The 17,024-nt window shown below is 52.3% G+C and overlaps 1 protein-coding gene across 1 annotated transcript in view; it reads left to right on the forward strand.

The window, feature by feature from the left end:
* Positions 1-17,024, forward strand: part of adcy5 (adenylate cyclase 5) — a 31,062-nt gene that overhangs the window by 12,821 nt on the left and 1,217 nt on the right. Inside the window, exons 8-20 of the mRNA XM_042336186.1 lie at positions 770-895; positions 3,350-3,378; positions 4,599-4,743; positions 5,276-5,373; positions 5,986-6,073; positions 7,875-7,991; positions 9,365-9,529; positions 10,048-10,223; positions 11,553-11,579; positions 13,180-13,312; positions 14,319-14,582; positions 15,410-15,614; positions 16,195-16,319. Of these exons, the coding sequence (XP_042192120.1) occupies positions 770-895; positions 3,350-3,378; positions 4,599-4,743; positions 5,276-5,373; positions 5,986-6,073; positions 7,875-7,991; positions 9,365-9,529; positions 10,048-10,223; positions 11,553-11,579; positions 13,180-13,312; positions 14,319-14,582; positions 15,410-15,614; positions 16,195-16,319 (1,698 nt within the window). The remainder of the gene's footprint in view (positions 1-769; positions 896-3,349; positions 3,379-4,598; positions 4,744-5,275; positions 5,374-5,985; positions 6,074-7,874; positions 7,992-9,364; positions 9,530-10,047; positions 10,224-11,552; positions 11,580-13,179; positions 13,313-14,318; positions 14,583-15,409; positions 15,615-16,194; positions 16,320-17,024) is intronic.

The following is a 17,024-nucleotide window of genomic DNA, read 5'->3' on the forward strand; positions in this document are numbered from 1 at the left end:
AGAATGTTTCTTCTAACTTCTCTGCCTTAGTTATTTGTTCTGGTAACGATCTGGAAATGATGCCCTCCAGCCAACGACTGGAGTGGGAGCCAATGCGCTTTTATCGTCTGAATGGAATTTGGTGCTGTTTCTAAGCGCACGGGGGCGGGGTGGGGGGTGGAGGGGTGGGGGGTGGGGGGGGCGACAGATTGACGTAAATTACCGTATTGCGGAGCAGAATAGCGCTCAGCCTCGCCTGGACCGAGTGGGCGAGGGGAAGGGGAGCGGAGGAACAACCGTAACAGTGACGGACACCCATTTGTATTTATGTCGCGCCCCCTTCACGTGGGATAACGTCTCGGAGCGCTTTACGTACGGCCGTGTCCCCGTACGGCAGTGCGCAGTCCCGTCGTGTGTTGGTTAGAGGCCTCGCCTCGCAAGCGAGAGGTTCGATTCCCAGGGAATTCCTAGCCGAGCTTCCTCACTCCTCACCCCCCCCCCACCACCACCACCCTCTCGTTTCCCCAGGAACCCGGTTGTTAAGTCGATTGGCGGATCGTTTTATTATTATTATTATTATTATTATTATCATTATTATTGCCTCGTGGGGCAAAAAGAAGGTAAAGGGCGTTCGTGATTTCTTCCGCAATGTTCTTGCATTCGGACATAATACTTTTTCTTTCCCCCCCTTCCTCTCCCACCCCCAAACCCGCCCCCCCCCCCCCCACCACCCCCAACCACTCCCCCTCCCACCACCCCCGACACGTGCGCGTTGGCTTTCGATCCGCAGAAAGAAGAGAAGGCGATGATCGCTAAACTCAACCGGACTCGCTCCAACTCTCTGGCCAACATCGGCTCACCCTGGACTGTGGAGAGACATTTTTACAACCACATCTCCAAAGAGATGAAGACGATGGTAGGAAAGTCTTTCCGTTGATGTGACGTTTTTTTTTTTTTTGCCTTCGATCTAAACAGTTGGTTTTGCCTCTTGGTCGGCGGCTCGCGCCTCCGCGGTCAAGTCAGGAGGTTTGGGGGGTCTTGTCATTGTCTCTCTCGTCCCCCACCCCCCAATACCCCCCCCCCCCCCCCAATACCCCCCCCCCCCCCTCTCTCTCTCTCTGTCGCTCTCTGTCACTATCTCTCTCTCGCGCTCTCTCTCTCTGTCTTTTTCTCTCTCTTACTCCGTCTGTGTCGGTCACTGTCTCACTCTCTGTCTCTCTCTCTCTGTCTATGTCATTGACTCTCTCCCTCCCTCTTTCTCACCCCCCCCCCCCCCCCCGTCCCCGTCTCTCTCTCTCTCTCTCTTCGCCCTGCGCTGCCAGTTTAAACACACGCCGGGGCGAGTCCCTGCCTCTGCTTAAAGTCGACGCAATTAAAGAGTTACTGAGAACTTTTACACGTTCCCTCAAGAAGCGTCTCAGTGACTTCCCACCAGCGATCGCTTCCCCAGACACTCTCCTCGCTCGCTCGCTCACAGCTGATCCTGACTCACGGGACAAAAAAGGGTGTCAGCTCTGACTCAGTCACTCGCACGCTCACACTCTCGCACTCTCACACTCTTGCACGCTCACACTCTCATGCAAGCCGGGGTGGCGGGGGGTGGTGGGGTTGGAGTGGGGGGGGGGGGGGGGGGAGGTGGCCGTAAGCACGGTCGAAAAGCACGGTTTTCAGGCGGGACTTGATGAAGGGGAGGGAGGGGGGGGGCGAGGCAGAGGGATTGAGGGAGAGTGTTCCAGAGTTTCGGGGCGCAGTGGCTGAAAGCGCGACCTCCGATGGTGGGGCAGAGGGACGAGCAGGAGACCGAGCGGAGGCGCCGGGCGGTGGATTGGGGAGCGAGGGGGTGGGGGAGGCAAGGCGGCGGCAGGGAGCGGAGGGATTCAGCGGTGGGCGAGACAGAAACAGCTGCCGTGTTTGCTGACAGAAACAGTCACTCCACTCGATGCAAGTTCAGCGAGGAGGCCCTTTGACATGCTTTGTGGTGATGAGACGCGTTTCAAAATAGAACCTCCCTTTCTTTTCCTGTCCCACGAGGCTTATCTCTCTGCCTTACTCCTACCATATTGCGGGCAAACTCACTGGCCCACTCACTTCAGTGTAGGAGTCACCAACAGCCGGAAGATTAAACGATTATTTGCCTCGAGGCTATTTAGGGATCCCGCTGCGTGCATTTTGCCTCCTGCATTTACCTGCAGACTACGCCCAGACACCACTTATGCAAACCACAGAGTCACCACACGCTTCTCCTGCGCTGCAGTCACTGTGGAGTCCTGCGGTGTTGCGGTCAGAGCCCTCGCCTCGCGAGCGAGAGGACCCGGGCGGGGCAAAGCCTTGGGCGAGTTTCCTTTCTCCACACGCACGCCTCTGTTTCCCCAACAGTCAGCAGGAACCTGGTTGTTAGTCGATTGGCGGATGGCATTTTCAGGGGTAATAATCCCTCCCAAAAAATAAAACTAATGATTTGGCCGCTCAGTTCCCCCCCCCCCCGACTGTTTGTGGGGACGATGCTGTATGCCATTGACTGCCCCCGTTTCACCCGCGAAACACACAGTCACTGCACTTTGCAGGACATTCAGTGAGGCGCTTCGAGACGTCTCAACGACTGGATCAACAACGACGACAACAGCGTCGCGTTTGTAGAGCGCCTTTCACCGGCGGGAGGACACTGATCAAATATAAGGATTATTATTAATATCACACTAGACAGCAATTTTCCGCGAAGCACTCAGGGACACAGTTCTCATTGTGTCGGAGGCGCCTGTTATTTTAGATCATCTTTGCATTTGACATCAAAAGGGTTCAGTGACAACGTATTTAAATACAATGAGCTATTTGTGCGCAGCTTAACAGCCGTGAGATGAATGACATTTTTTTAATCTGAATTGTTGGCCAAGACATCGGGGGAACTCCCTTCTCTTTGTATGTGCGTCTCTGTGTGTGTGTTATATCTGCCTTTCTGTCCCCACCCTTTGGAACTCCATCTCACAGTCCCTTTGCCTGGATCCCTCTTTCCCTCCGTCCCTCTCTCGCCTCCTTCAAAACCCATCCCAAAACCCTCCTCTTTGACCAAGCCTTCGGTCGGTCACCCTCCTACCCCCCCCCCCGCCCTCCCCGCCCTCCCCGCCCTCCCCGCCCTCCACCCCCTTCCTGATCCCAACCCCCAGCTCAGCTCCGAATCCCTGACTGCCCAGCGCCTTGGGATGTCCTCCCGACGTGAAAGACGCCGTGTAAATATCATTTGGTATTGGAGGGCGAGCGACAGGGGGATAATTAATGACAAGAAGACTTCAGGACCGTGACTTCTGCGTAAAAGGATTTGGGGCTGTTTCTCAACTGACTCTAATGGTGTCTCGTTTTCTCCTCTGATCCCTAGGGCATTGTGGATTACATTGGCAAGGACAAGTGAGTCATGGCAATATTAATAATTATTATTATTGTTATCTTGGAGTCCTGTCGTGTCGTGGTTAGAGCACTCGCCTCGCAAGCCAAAGGACCCGGGTTCGATCCCCGGACGGGGTGAAACTTTGGGCAAGTTTCCTTCCTCCACACGCACGCCTCCGTTTACCTAAGTAGGAACCCGGTTGATGATCGATTGGCGGATTGCTCTTCAGGGTGTAATAATCCCTGGAAAAAAAAATTGGTCGCTCGCTCCACTGTTTGCGGGACGTCGCCCACAAAATACACAGCCACTACACTTTACAGGATATTGTATGACGCGCTTTGAGACGCCTCGACGACGTGATAAGGCGCTGTATCAAATGCGAGGTATTTTTGGTATTTTTTATCTCGTGCCGTTCCAGGTAACCGCCGCAATTTTAAGAGGTTGCCCGGGTTGCAGCCCCTGACCAGAGGGGAAGAGCCGTCCATCCCTTGTCTACCCGCCCTGCGTTCTATTTACTCTTTCTCTCTCATTCCATCTCTTTGCTGTGAAGTTAGGGAGAGAGAGCGAGAGAGAGAGAAAGAGACCGAGACACAGGCGGAGGGAACGGCGCCCCCTGTCACCGGGTACAGGCACAGCGGGCAGCCTTGTTGAGTGATTTTGCCATAGACCATTGGGTCAAATTCTAATGGGAACTTCATACTCTACCCAAGGGTCCATTCCTCCCTGGCAACCCTGGTCAGTGAGTGCGAACCGGTATATGACTGGGTTGGATGGGGGTGGGGGGGTGGGGCGGTTATTCCGCAGCGCTGAGCACCCACTCCCTCCGTGCCATAGGTACATACGAATAGCTGGACCAAAACAAAAAGACCGAGGTCCATCTAGTCCCATCAGCTGCTACCGTCACGGTCACTCAATCCACGACTCGTTGTGGGACGCTGCCGGGCGCGATCGGCCGCCCTGTTCCGCCCGCAAAATATAGGCCCTTTGAGACGCCCCAACGAATGTGATAAGGCGCTACAATCAAGTGCAAGGATTATTATTAGTAGTATTGAGAATCGACGCTTGGTGAGCGGAACTGAATGCAGTTGAGAGATGTTGTGCATGTGTCTGTGCGTGTTATGTGTGTCTGTGCGTGTTATGTGTGTCTGTGCGTGTTATGTGTGTCTGTGCGTGTTGTGTGTGTTGTGTGTGTGTGTGTGTCTCTCTCTCTCTTTGTGACTCATTCCTTTGCACTCACCAGAAACACTCAGGAAAGCCTGAACCCCGAGGATGAGGTGGACGAGTTCCTGGGCCGGGCGATCGACGCCAGGAGTATTGACCGCCTGCGCTCGGAGCACGTGCGGAAATTCCTGCTGACCTTCCGCAAGCCGGAGCTGGAGAAGAAGGTCAGAGCTCACGCCCAGCCCGGCCGGGGGGTCGCTTCACCATGGGCTTCCCCCCACCCACCACCCACTCCCCGTCTGCCTGTTCAGTGCAGGTGGAAGTTAAAGATCCCGTCGTGCTATTGGAAAAGAGAAGGGGGTTTCCACCCCCTATCCCCCCCCCCCCCTCTCTCCCTCCCTCTCTCTCTCTCTCTCTCTCTTCCCCGGTGTCCTGACCGACAATTCCCCACGTGAAATCGATCGCTCACCCCATGGCTGTGTGTGTGTGTGTGTGTGTGTGGGGGGGGGATGCTGCTGCGTGCAATTCCCTGCCGCTTCCACAGAACGCACAGTCACTACGCTTTGCAGTGCATCCTGTGGAGCGCTTTGAGACGTCTCGACGACGTGATAAGGCGCTGCGTCAAATGCCAGGATTATTATTATTATTATTATTATTATTATTATTATTATTATTATCATTATCATTATCATCATCATCATCATCATCATCATTGATCGACTTGACAGTAATTCGAGGGTTTCACCTCTTTTACAGTATTCCAGGGAACTGGACGACAGATTTGGGGCATATGTGGCCTGTGCCTGTCTGGTCTTCCTCTTCATCTGCAGCATTCAGGTCACCATCATACCACAGTGAGTCAAGTTCCCAACAAGATGTCTCAGGTTCCCACTGTCCACGCTCACTCCCCGGGATCCACTCAGCTCCCGTTAACTAACCCCGCAGCCAAAGCCCCTAACTAATGGGTAGGGTGGTCCTTGCTGGACGAGCAGCGGGAAAGCTTGCCCAGACTGCGCTCTCAACGGCAAGCTATGTGGTTAGACTCCAGCAGTTACCCCAACGCACATTCTGGGCTCTCCCTCACCCCCCCCCACCCGAGCCTTGGCTCTTGCCAACCCGCGCCTGATACTTTCCGGAATTAGGTAAGCAGGATGCGTGATGGGTTTCCATGGTTGACCCCCAAAAAAGAAGTGAATTACAGATGGCTTCAGTTAAGTAATCGCAGGGTTAGAGTAGAGAGCTCCAGTGGGGGCGGGGGGTGGGGGGTGGGGGGGTGGTGGGAGAGCGAGCACCGGCACATGGGGAGAGAGAGAGAGAGAGAGAGAGAGAGAGAGAGGGAGCTCAAGTTGGGGAATGTAAATCATTGAGTGTCCAGCGCTTTGGGGACATCCTCCCAACATGAAAGGTGCTGTATCAATGTAATAAGTTGTTGTTGTTGTTGTAACTCCTCCTCTCTCTCCCTGCAGTTCGCTGTTGATGTTGGGTTTTTACCTGATCTGCTCGCTGATCCTATTGAACGTGCTGTTTGTATCTGCCGTCTACTCCTGTGTGAAGGTAAGACAGTGAATATCCCTCCTTTTCCCAGATCTCAGCACCGGTTTAAACAAAAAAAAACCTTTCGACCCCTCTCTGATCTCATCCCTCCAGACCCCTCTCTCCCCACCTTCCCCCATCTCCACATCAAGCTGCTAAATCAGGATCTCCCCATGGCTTGGCTTGTTGTAAATCCTTCCACCCGGCCGTACTACTTTCACCTCCCAGAGCCCTGAGTGTACGTCCGATACAGGTTGATCCAACCGGCGGCCCGCGGGCCACATCCGGCCCCCCACCCCCCCATGCCGACTGATTACATCCTCCCCCGGAAATGTTATGTGATGTTTCTGGAAGGGAAACACGTGAGTATTGCTTCTGCAACTCACAGACGTTTCTCAAATAGGGGCATCCGGCCCTCAGCAGCCAAAAGGTTGGACCACCTTGACCTTCATAACCCTCCACGATATCCCCCCTCCCTCATTCCCCGCCTCAGCAACTGCCAACTATCCATTTCCCCGCCCGGTCCTCGGATTCTTAGCTCTTTCTCTGTCGCTCCATCCCACCCCTGTCGGGGGACGAGACCTTCATCTCTTTTCTCCTCAACCCTCTGAGTCTCGCTTCCCCCTCGCCCACCTTAATAACCCGCTCACGTACAAGGTCCACCCGGCTTGGCTTTTGCTCAACACTCTTTCCTCTCCCTTCCCCTTGTGATCACATCAGCACAATTGCTTCCACGTGTGGTGGGACTTGGCGGCGAAGAGAGGAGAGGAAAAGGAGGGGAGATAGAAGAGGAGAGTGGACATAAGATCATAAGGAATGTTGGGATGAAAGAAAGACCGAGGTCCTTCTCGTTGGCCTTCCACTTTCCTGGCGGTCTCTTGCACATGCGCGTCTCGAACATGTGCAAGTGACCTGCCAGGATGGTGGAAAGCGAACTGAAGGAGGAGAAGAAGTGACAAGAGAGGGAAGGAGGAGGAGAGAGGAGAGAGGGAAGTGGGGGAGAGGAGTGAGGAAGCTTTAGAAGGAGAGAGAGAGAGTGAGAGAGAGAGCGGGAGAAGAAAATGTCAGTCACCCATTGATGCCGTAAAAAGAAAGATGCACCTTATTATTGCATTAAAACTCCGGTGGCTGAACACAAGGGGTGGGTGTCGAACATTATCACAGGAACTGATTCAAAATAGATTCTATGAATAGCCGTCCTTATTATGTCGAGCAAACGTCTTGCGTATTTAAGAAACTGAGACGCGGACACTTCTGATCGCTTCATACCGTGTGCGCAGGAGCTGTCGGTTTCCTGGCTCCATAGTGTGACTCATCACCTCCCAGCGATCGATCATTAAGAGCCGAGCGAACTACGAAAGCACTTGTTGTTTGGCAAACGGGGAGAGAGAGCAGGGGAGTGGGGAGGGGGGGGGGTTAGATTAGAGAGCTCCAGTGGGGGGGCGAGCCCCAGCACAGACACGATGGGGAGAGAGAGAGAGAAAGAGAGAGAGAGAGAGCAGGGAATGGGGTTAGAGTAGAGAGCTCCAGTGGGGGAGCGAGCCCCAGCACAGACACCATGGGGAGAGAGAGAGAGAGAGAGAGAGAGAGAGAGAGAGAGAGCAGGGAATGGGGTTAGAGTAGAGAGCTCCAGTGGGGGAGCGAGCCCCAGCACAGACACCATGGGGAGAGAGAGAGAGAGAGCAGGGAATGGGGTTAGAGTAGAGAGCTCCAGTGGGGGAGCGAGCCCCAGCACAGACACGATGGGGGAAGAGAGAGAGCAGGGAATGGGCTTAGAGAGCTCCAGTGTTTGCAGTAACTAACATGAGGCCTCATCTTCTAGATCTTTCCAGGGCCGCTGCAGAGGTTATCGAAGAACATTGTGCAGTCGCGGACAATCAGCACATTGGTCGGAGTCTTCACCATTAAACTTGTCTTTGTCTCGGCATTTGTTAACATGGTAGGTCCTTCGATAATAATTGCGCTCCGAGACTCTACCCCCCCCTCCCCCTCCACACCCCCCACACACCCCCCCCACCACCCGCAGGAAGAACGCGATATAAATTCAAGTTGTTGTGGTAAATAAGTGCCGCTGTTTCCAAAGAGAAGGGAGTTTCCCTCCATCTCTTGGTGTCCCGGGCAAGAATGGCCCAAATAAAATCAGTCACTCGCTCCACGGCCGTTTGGGGGGGGGAACGGGACGTCGCTGTGTGCAAAATATTATTATTTATTACTATCACATTATCATTATAAATAGCTGCCCCGTTTCGCCCACCAAACGCACAGTCAATCCACTTTTTTCAGCGGTGAGGCGCTTCGAGACGTCTCGACGACTCAACGATGTGATAAGGCGCTCTATCAAGTGCAAGGCTTATTATTAGAGATATTTTGGTTTCGCTGTTAATCAGCGCAGGGAACCTGCGGAGAGGGGATTAGTGAATGTTGGATTCACAAGCAGTCACAGCGGGTAATGCATTGATACCTCCCGCTGGGTCCCTCTCACACAGAAATGCTTTGAAGTTTTCTCTCCCCTCCTAAGAAGCTGTTTCTTTGCATAAAAGATAAGACTCTTGACGAGTTCTGCAGAAATAGAACTCTTATTAAAAATATAATACAAAAGCACAGTGCAAACCAGCAGATTCATTGGGCTATAAAAACTTAACGACTAACCAGCTAACCTCGGTCGTGATTTTCGAGGTCTTACTATGCGGGATTTTCTGAATAAGGAACCCGAGGCTCGTAAATGGCACAGAGCTTCATATCCCGTTCCATCCCGTAGCTCAGTGGGTAGCTCGCCCGCCGTGCCAAGCTCGAGGGCCCGGGTTCGATTCCTGGGCGGGTCAGGGCAGGGCAGGGCGAAACCTTGCCCAAGTTTCCTTATTCCGCACGTCTCTGTTTACACGGCAGTAAGTCGGAACCCGGGTGTTAATCGATCGGTGGGTAATAATCCCTCCAGAAAAAATAATAATACGGTCACTCAATCCACGACTGTGTTTGGGGGGGGGTGGGGGGACGCCGCTGTGCGCAATTGGCTGCTGCCTTTCGCCCACAAAATACGCGGTCACTCCACTTTACAGTACATTCCGTGACGCGCTTTGGGACGTGACAAAGGCGCTGTATCAAACGCGAGGATTATTATTATTTCCGTTTCCGCTTGCACAAGCCTCGGAGGGCTTTACAGAGATGGACTGGGGTCAGGCTGTCAGGGCCTGTTGCTGTTGCCCTTTTGCGGAGGGCAAATGGGCTGGAAATTGGGAGGGTCGGGGAGGGGTGGACACTGAATGTAATTCTCTCTGTTAATATCTCCCCCCCCCCCCCCCCCCCTCCCCACAGTTTGTGTGCGACACTCAGGACCTGCACAGCTGTGTGGCTAAAGAATATAACACGACACCCAGCAGGGTCAACGCTTGTCACGTCATCAATTCCTTCGTCAACTACAGTCTGGACACAGAGAGCGGCTTCTGCCACAGTCAACATCCCAACTGCAACTTTCCCGAGGTACCCGAGCCGCACGTGCACAGATGTGGTTCTCTCAGTCTGGGCTGGGGACTCAAGGGCGGTGATGGGTTTGCCGCGCGGGTCAGACACTCACGAGACAGCCGGATAGGTGTGGTGACCCATCCCTGCTCCCTACAGTCACTACACTTTGCAGTAAAAGCCTGTGAAGTGCTTTGAGATGTTCAATAAGGCGCTAAATCAAATGATTACTGTTATTTGTCAATCAATCAATCAAACAATCAATCAATCAGTGAATAGATTGTGGAGTCCTGTCGTGCAGTGGCTGGAGCACTCGCCTCGGCGAGCAACAAGGACCTGGGTTCGATTCCCGGCAGGGGTGAAACCCTCAGCAAGTTTCCTGACTCCGCACGCCTCTCTCTGTTTACTAAGCAGCGAGCATTATCAATGAATCAATCCAATGGATTATTATTATTATTATGATGATGATGTGTTTTGATCAATCGATGGATGAGATCCGGATGGACACGGTCTAATTGTCTCCCTGTTTTGTTTGACAGTATTTCACCTACTGCGTGCTGCTCAGCTTGCTGGCCTGCGCTGTGTTTCTTCAGATCAGCAGCATTGGGAAGCTGGTCCTCATGCTGTTCATTGAGCTGATCTACGTTCTAACGATGGAGGTGCCCGGAGTCACCATCTACGACAACGCAGACCTGCTGGTCACCGCCAACGCTCTGTACGTCCACTTACTCGTACCGAGTCTCCTTTCTCCCTGTTATGCCTTGACGAATGTGGGGGGCGGAGCGGGGGGAGGTGGGGGGACAGTGTCAAAGACAACAAATGACACTTGTACAGCGTTCTTCGGGTCGGAAAGACGTCCTCCTGACGTGAAAAGCGTTGTGGAAAGCTTGTTGTAGTGGTTGTGGTTGTTGATGATGATGACTAGTGCCACAATTAGGATGTGAAACACGGGTAAGACCTCGGAAAGGGTTAAACTTCCGAGCAGCTCTCGCTTTCGCTCCCCCAGTCCTGCTGTTTAGCTGAAGGAAGCGAGAGAGAGAGAGAGAGAGGGAGGTTAAGAACCCAAGTCGAGTTGGGTGAGGTCCAAGGCAAACAGTGAACTTCAGCTCCAACAGTGCCGCTATTCAATAAGCCGTCTCAATTATAAAGTTGGGATTTAAATTGGCCGGAACACATTACGTTACACATGTTTGCGGATCGCTTAATAGCCTGTAAACGGGTTGAGATCCAAGTGACTTTGGCTCTGCCTCGCAGCAGGCCTGGCTCTCGTCTCGTTCGGTCACACCATCTCATCAGCCGCACATCTGGTTCCACGTGGGCTGTCTGTGGCTGTGCTGAGAGCTGTGCGTGATCGAGCTGCGGTTTTACTCCCAACAGAAGAACGCGAGGGCTTTACGTGTGTGTTCGGCCACAAGAGGTCATTAATGGAATCTTAATGGACTTCTACAGCGCGTTTCACATCAGATTAGAGCCCCGATGTGAAAAACATTCCAAGTCTCCCTCCGTCTCCAGTAGCACTCTCCCAACCCCCCCACTCACCTCCCCCCCTCTCTCTCTTTCCCGGTGTCCTGGCCAACAATCCCCCAAATAAAATTGGTCACTCACTCCACGACTGTTTGTGGCTGTACACGAACGGCTGCCACGTTTCACCCCCAAAATACACAGTCACTACACTTTACACTATATAGAGTATATATATATATAAGGCGTTATATCAAATACAGTGATTATTATTATTTGAAGCATATCACTATTGACAATCCAGGACTCCCCCAGCATTATAGAGGACCATGATATCAGGGTGGATTGGGGGTGTGGTGGTGGGGGGGGACAAGAGAGGGTCCTGAGATGGGTCTTGAAGGAGGCAAGGGAGGGAGGGGTCGAGGCAGAGGGACTGTTGGATGGAATGCCAGAGGATGGGGGCAGAGAGGCTGAAGTCCCACCCACAAAGGGGGACATTTCCCGGTTCCCACAAGTTCAGCTCCTGACTGTTGAACGGTAACTCTGACCCACTCCAACATTACTCTGTTCTTCTGCTCTGCAGGGGGCCTGTGAACGGGACCTGGACCTGGTGAGTACAGTTTGAGGACGAGAGTAACCTCACTGTGTGTGTGTGTGTGTGAAGCTCAGCGATCGATGTCCGTCGCTGTCGTTGGGTGTGAGGAGGAGAGAGAAGGTGAAAAGGTGACACCTGGGCGGATGCGTTAGTTATCCCTGGTGTTAATTATCGAGCACCATTTTGTTGCCACATTTGGTCAACAAGGCCAATCGATAGCCAAGCACATATAGAGCACCCCTGCCCCACTCCGCACACCTTGCTCACTCCAACTCTGTCACAACGGGTAGAACGTGTTGGATCACTGAAGCCACAACGAATCATTAACTCACCAAAGACAAGCCGTCAAGTTGGTATCTAACAGTCCTGCAGTGCGGTGGTCAGCGCACTCGCCTCGCAAGCGAGAGGACCCGGGTTTGATTCCCAGGCAGGTCGGAACCTTAGGCAAGTTTCCTTACTCCACACGCCTCTCTCTGTTTGCCTATCTCTCTCCCCATCCCCTCAACTCTTTCTCACTCGCTCACTCTGTCTGTCCCCCACACCCTCTCTCTTTCTCCCCTTCCCTTTCTCTTTCTCCCCCCCACTCTCTCTTTCCCTCCTCTCTCCCTCTGCTCCCTTCTCTCTCTCTCTCACCCCCTCCTCTCTCTCTCTCTCTCTTCTCCCCGCCCGCTCTTCACATTCCTGCCCTTTATTTGTGGTCAGCGCTACATCTGCTGTAGTAAATCCCCGACCAGATAAGATGTCCTCATTGCTCTTGTCGTCACAAACAGTGAGAACAACACATTTGGGATATAATCAGCTCCATCACTGGCGCAAGAAATTGGGGAAGAGATTGACTTTTTCGGGCTGACTAGAGGCCAACTTCTGTCCTGTGGCTTCAGTTGGCTGAGACGGTGCAAAACTTTTTCCTTATAGGGTCTGTTATCCAGCAGAGAAAGAGAGGCTTGAATCCCATCAGTCTGAGCTTTGCCAGGTTCCCCAAGGCGAGTGCCGCACTGGCCTGCTGGACACTCATTAAAACTCTGTGGAGTCCTGTAGTGTGGTGGTTAGAGCACTCGTCCCGTAAGCCAGAGGACCCAGGTTCGATTCCAGGGCAGGGCGAAACCTTAGGCCAGGTTCCCTTGCTCCACACGCATGACTCTGTTGACCCAGCAGTAAGTAGGAACCCGGTTGCGATTCGATTTGGAGATCGCTTTCCGGGGTTAATCGTCCCTTTAAAAAAGAATTTGGTTACTCAACCCACGACTGTTCGTGGGACAGTAGATTCACGTTACAGTATATTCTGTGAAGCGCTTTGAGACGTCTCAGTGACGTGATAAGGGGCTGTATCCAATGCAAGGATTATTATTATTATAATCCGATTCCTCGCTATTTCCCCATTATGTCGATGCCGGCTCCAACTCTTCCACTGGAGCTCTCGAATCTCATTCTCCTGCAGTTTCTCATTCCCTTTCATTTATTTTATCCCAACTATTGATATCCCACTGCCTTTATAAATCTCCTGGGCTGACGGCAGCAACACTGCATGCACACTTGTTGGTTGAGGGGCGAAGTGAGTCCCCTGGACAGAGAGACGTCCTGCTGTTTGCTGTAATGAGTTCCTTCCCTGTGACAGCTCCCTGAAGTTCTCCAAAGTGGCCTTGAAGATCATGACTCCTATTGTGATCACGGTGTTTGTCCTGGCTCTGTACCTCCACGCACAGCAGGTGGAATCCACGGCCAGGCTGGACTTCCTCTGGAAACTGCAGGTAGGACTCGAAGCGCAGGGTGACTATTATCGCCATCTCTCCCGACCCATTCCCCGATACGTTATTCATACAGTCCCAGTAACCCTATTGCTACGGACTCTTAGAAGCACGGGGAATCAGTGGTTTAGAGCACTCGTCTCGCAAGCGAAAGGACTTGGGTTGGATTCCCGGGCAGCGCGAAATGTTGGCCAAGTTCCCTTACTCCACCCGCACGCCTCTGTTTACTCGGCAGTAAGTAGGAACCCGGTTGTTAGTTGATTGCCGGATCGCTTTCTGGGGTAATAATCTCTTACAGAATAATGATTTGGTCACTCAACCCACGGCTGTTCGTGGGGGGACCGCTGCCGTGCGCAGTTGGCTGCCGCGTTTCGCCCGCAAACCACACCGTACGGCCCATTCACTTTACAGTGTGTCCCGTGAAGCGCTTTGAGACGGCTCTCAATGCGAGGATTATTAGTGTTAATATTACCGCTGTTCAGACACACTATTTCAGCCAAGTGGAGGGAGTTTATCGCCAGCAGCAGGTACAGCATCGGTGACTTGGATGCACTACACCCTCCAGTGGCCGAGAATGAATTGAACAACTGACTGCAAATCCATTGGAAAAAAAATACTGACGCAGTAGTTTTGTCCTTGAATAATCCCGGGGGCGTTATTGGGGTACAAATGAATCCCGATGGACCATTTTATAAGCAGTGTGTTCTCGTGATTTTTTTTTTTTATTACGCGTGCTTCTATATTGGGGATAACATAGAAGTATATTAACAAAACAATAATAAATTGGTCATTTTAGTCCACGACTGTTTGTGGGACACTCACTGCTGTGCGCAGTTGGCTGCCGGGTTTCGCCCGCAAAACCCGCAGCAATAAAATGATTATTCTTATTGTTGGTAATATTAACTACAGACGTTTTGTGGTGATGGAGGGAGCTATGGAAACAACGTGCGCTGCTTCTGTCGCTCGGACTTGGCTCACGAAATGTTGTGTTTGATTTCCCCCAAAACAGGCGACGGAGGAGAAAGAGGAGATGGAGGAACTCCAGGCGTACAACAGGCGGCTCCTGCACAACATCCTCCCCAAGGACGTGGCTGCCCACTTTCTGGCCAGGGAGAGACGCAACGACGAGCTGTACTACCAGTCCTGCGAGTGCGTGGCTGTCATGTTCGCCTCCATCAGCAACTTCTCCGAGTTCTACGTGGAGCTGGAGGCCAACAACGAGGGCGTGGAGTGTCTGCGGCTCCTCAACGAGATCATCGCCGACTTTGACGAGGTGTGTGCAGCGCAACAAAAAAAAAAACTTCCACTTGTTATAGATCCCTGTCAAACTGGCCTGCAGCCTGGTGGTTAGAGCACTCGCCTCGCAAGCGAGAGGACCTGAGACAACTCAAAGCGCTTGGGAAAATTTTACTCTGATGTGTAGTGACGGTGTGGTTTATGAGCGAACCCAGCAGCTAATTTTGTGCACAGTAGTGTCTCACAAACAGCCGTTAAGCAATTTTTTGGGGGGAATTGTTGGCCAAGACACCGGGAGATATACTCCTGTCACTTCGAATAGTGCACGGAAAGACAGGACCTCAGTTTAACGCCTCTTTGGAAGGACATACATTGTTGTTACGTCGATAATTATTTGGAGAGGACAAGTTTACAGGGCTATGGGGAGAGAGCAGGGGAGTGGGATTGATTTGGGTAACTCTCTTCAAAGAGTCGGCACAGACATCATGTGCCGAATAGTCTCCTTCGGTGGTGTTTAATTCTATGATTCTATGAAGCATTTTGAGACCTGAAGTGTAGTGACCGTGTATTTTGTGGGGGAACTGCAGCAGCCAATTGTGCACAGCGGTGTCTCTCACACAGTTGTTGATTGAGTGACCAAATTATTGTTTTTTTTGGAGAGATTATTACCCGCAGAAAGCAATCTGCCAAACGCCTAACAACTGGGTTCCTGCTTACTGCTGGTAACCAGAGGGGTGCGTGTGGAGTAAGGAAACTTGGCTAAGGTTTTGCCCCGATGTGTCAGATGCGAAGATTATTATTGTTAAGAAGAAGCTAGGACATTATTGGAGCGTTAAAAGCCTCCGTGGTTTTCATTCCTGACAGATCATCAGTGAAGATCAGTTTCGGCAGTTGGAGAAGATTAAAACCATTGGCAGCACCTACATGGCAGCTTCGGGACTGAATGACTCCACGTACGACAAGGCAGGAAAAACACACATCAAGGCACTGGCGGACTTTGCTGTGAGGTTGATGGAGCAGATGAAATACATCAACGAGCACTCCTTCAATAACTTCCGAATGAAAATAGGTAAATCCTTCCTCTCTTTACTCAGCATTGCCGATGACTCAACTCAAGAGCAGCCAATGTACAGCCTTGTAGAAGCCCCTCGCTCCACAACATCAACAACTTACACTTACACAGCGCCCTTCACGTGGGGCAGAATCTCGGAGCGCTTAACAGTGGCGGGGACCGACGCCGAGCCGGGGGAGGGGGGGTGGAGGAGGTGACTGTAAACACGGTCAAAGAGGAAGTTCTCCAGTCGTGTCCTAATAGAGGGGAAGGAGGGGGCAAGGCGGAGGGATTGGGGGGAGGGGGGGAGCGAGTTCCAAAGCTTCGGGGATTCGCAGGTGAAAGTGTGGCCGCCGATGGTAGAGCGGAGGGGACGAGGGATGAGCAGAGGCAGGAGGTAGTGGAGTGGAGAGAAAGCAGGTCGGAGAGGTAGGGAGGTGCCAGGGCGTGAAGGGATTTGTAGACCAGTGAGAGGATCTTGAAATCGATCCATTCTGTGATCGGGAGCCCGTGGAGCTTGGCCTGAAGTATTAGATGCGGGTTGACATGAAGAGGCACTAAATGTGTATTTATTAAAATAATTCTTTCTTCCAATTAGGACTTAACATTGGTCCTGTGGTGGCAGGTGTAATAGGAGCTCGAAAGCCTCAGTATGACATCTGGGGCAACACTGTGAATGTAGCCAGTCGAATGGACAGCACAGGAGTTCCCGACCGAATTCAGGTAAAATATAAGAATTTTTTTGGTGGCTGGGGGTGGGGGGAAAGTGACCTGCTAACTCCATAGACTTGTCTGCTCCCTCCACTCAGCCTGCTCCATGTCCCATGCCTGGCCCTGCCCACACCACCATCGGCGGGGCGGTCAGGCCATCAGCCTCTCTGCCCCCAACCTTTGGAACTCCGTCCCACAGTCCCTTTACCTCGCTCCTTCCTTTGCTTCCTTCAAGGCACGTCTCAAGACCGATGGTGTCTTCGGTCACCCTCCTACCCCCACCCTCTCCGCCCTCCACCCGTCCTGATCCCAACACCCAGCTCAGGTGCAAATCCTTGACCGTCCAGCGCCTTGGGACGTCCACTCGATGTGAAAGGAAGGCACTTATATAGATGCAATTTGGGGGCAAAACCTTAGGCAAGTTTCCTTACTCCAGCTGGGAAACCGGGTGTTAATCGATTGGCAGATCGCTTTTCTGGGGGGGGGGGATAATAATCCCTTTGAGACAAAAATAATAATTTGGTCACTTCAATCCACGAGTGTTTGTGAGACTGTATATTTTGTGGGTGAAACGCGGTTCAATTGGCTGGAGTGTTCCGCCCACAAAATATACAATCACTACACTTTATAGTATATCCTACGAAGCGCTTTGAGATGTCTCAACGACGTGATAAGGCGGTATATCAAATGCAAGGATTCTTCTTATTATTGATTTGT

This window comes from Callorhinchus milii, unplaced genomic scaffold (genome assembly GCF_018977255.1).
Source record: "Callorhinchus milii isolate IMCB2004 unplaced genomic scaffold, IMCB_Cmil_1.0 Scaffold6, whole genome shotgun sequence".
Classification (NCBI taxonomy): Eukaryota; Metazoa; Chordata; class Chondrichthyes; order Chimaeriformes; family Callorhinchidae; genus Callorhinchus; species Callorhinchus milii.